General features: G+C 35.2%; 1 protein-coding gene across 1 annotated transcript; it reads left to right on the top strand.

The window, feature by feature from the left end:
- Positions 1-337: 337 nt before the first annotated feature.
- Positions 338-1,060, top strand: LOTGIDRAFT_96811 (hypothetical protein; the record flags this gene model as incomplete). The annotated part of the gene is made up of 1 exon (XM_009063457.1): positions 338-1,060. A coding segment is annotated over one exon (723 nt), but the record flags the coding sequence as incomplete, so codon positions are not given.
- Between the last annotated feature and the right edge of the window lie 675 nt (positions 1,061-1,735).

Here is a 1,735-nt window from a genome sequence, read left to right as displayed (position 1 = left end):
GGACAACCAGATGTTAAAAACCATTCTACTATCAGGAATCAGTATATTCAAACATCACCATCAAGTACTAGATCAATTAGAACTCAAACAGAAGGTGGTTGTTTAGTTTCTTGTTTTCAAGATGTTGAGTGTCAGACTGTAAATGGAATTATCTGTGTCCCTTCCCATATTAACTTATGATGACATCAAATCAGATGCACAGAAAGTTTTATTTTATACAGGAATTCCAGATGGCAACACGTTTGATGCTTTGTTTGACGAGATAAAATCTGATGCAGAGGAGAGAACAATAAGGGGAAGTGGATCAAACTATGGATGCGGTGATCGGCCCCGCATTTTACGTTGTATAAATGAGTTTTTTATGGTCCTTAGGCGAATTAGATTGGGTCTGCTGTTAGAGGACTTAGCATATAGATTTCGTATATCAACAACAACATGTGGCGATATTTTCAATAGGTGGATTGATTATCTAGATAATCAGTTATCTGTTCTTGTCATGTGGCCCAGCAGAGATGTCATAGATAGCAATATGCCTGAAATTTTTAAAGATAAGTTTCCGACGACAAGAGTCATCATAGATGCTACAGAGATTCGAACGGAGACACCTTCATCATTAAAGTTAAAATCTTTGATGTACAGTGACTACAAATCACATATGACCTGGAAATCTTTAATAGGAATTAGTCCAGCTGGCATTGTCACTTATGTATCAGATCTTTGGTGTGGGAGTATTAGTGACAAGCAACTCACCATAGAAAGTGGGTTAGTTGAACTCTGTGAACCAGGAGATTCTATTATGGCTGATAAGGGCTTCACCATATCTGATTTGACCACCCCCAGAGGAATAAATTTGATTATACCCCCATTTAAGAAAAAGCAAGTGAAATTTTCTAAACAGGGTGTTAAAAGAACAAAAGGCATTGCAAATGCACGCATTCACGTAGAGCGCCAGATGGAAAGGATCAAGAATTTCCGAATTGCACAAGGTGTCATTCCCATCACCATGGCTAATCAGGCATCAAAGATATGGCGATTATGTGCAAGATTAACAAACTTACAACCCCCTTTGGTTCCAGAAAGTAGATTTAGATCTTCTGATTGATCTGGAATATTCTTATTTATATATACGGTTTCAGCTTCAATCAAGAATTTGTTTTAAGGGATTGTAAAGAGGTTTTATAAATTTTTAATGTGTATCGGGAAAACTGATAGCATCAATTTGCACCAATCCAATTTTCAATCAGACGTCCGTAGTTCCTACAATTCCACTAAAACTTAATGTTTGATGACGTCACTAATCGCAAAGTATACTTTATCTTTATCACTTAAGGTCATTCGCGATTAGTGACATCATCAAACACTTAGTTGCAGGAACCACAGACATCTGATTGAAAATTTGAATGTTGCAAATTGATGTCCCAATTCACATTAAAAATTTAGAAAACCTCTTTACAATCCCTTTAAGATATCTCTGACTTCCTTAATAATAACTAACCCAGTAAAAAAACTTGTAGGTTATGACCTAGCATCATATGACCTTTGATCTTGTGGGTGCTTCCATAACCATCAAATTGTTTACTTGGCTTGTCTATGTTAAAGATGTCAGAGAAATCTAAAATAAATTATCTATTCAAGTGGAAATCAGGCTCTCAGCTGTTTAATTATATAATAATGTGCAACATTCCATAGATATGTGATTGTTATATTTAAATTAAATATCTAAATTTGTTTTTAT

The sequence above is a fragment of the Lottia gigantea genome (assembly GCF_000327385.1).
Source record: "Lottia gigantea unplaced genomic scaffold LOTGIsca_58, whole genome shotgun sequence".
NCBI lineage: Eukaryota > Metazoa > Mollusca > Gastropoda > Lottiidae > Lottia > Lottia gigantea.
The sequence above is the reverse complement of the archived record's forward strand: the minus strand, read 5'-3'. Positions and strand labels throughout refer to the sequence as shown.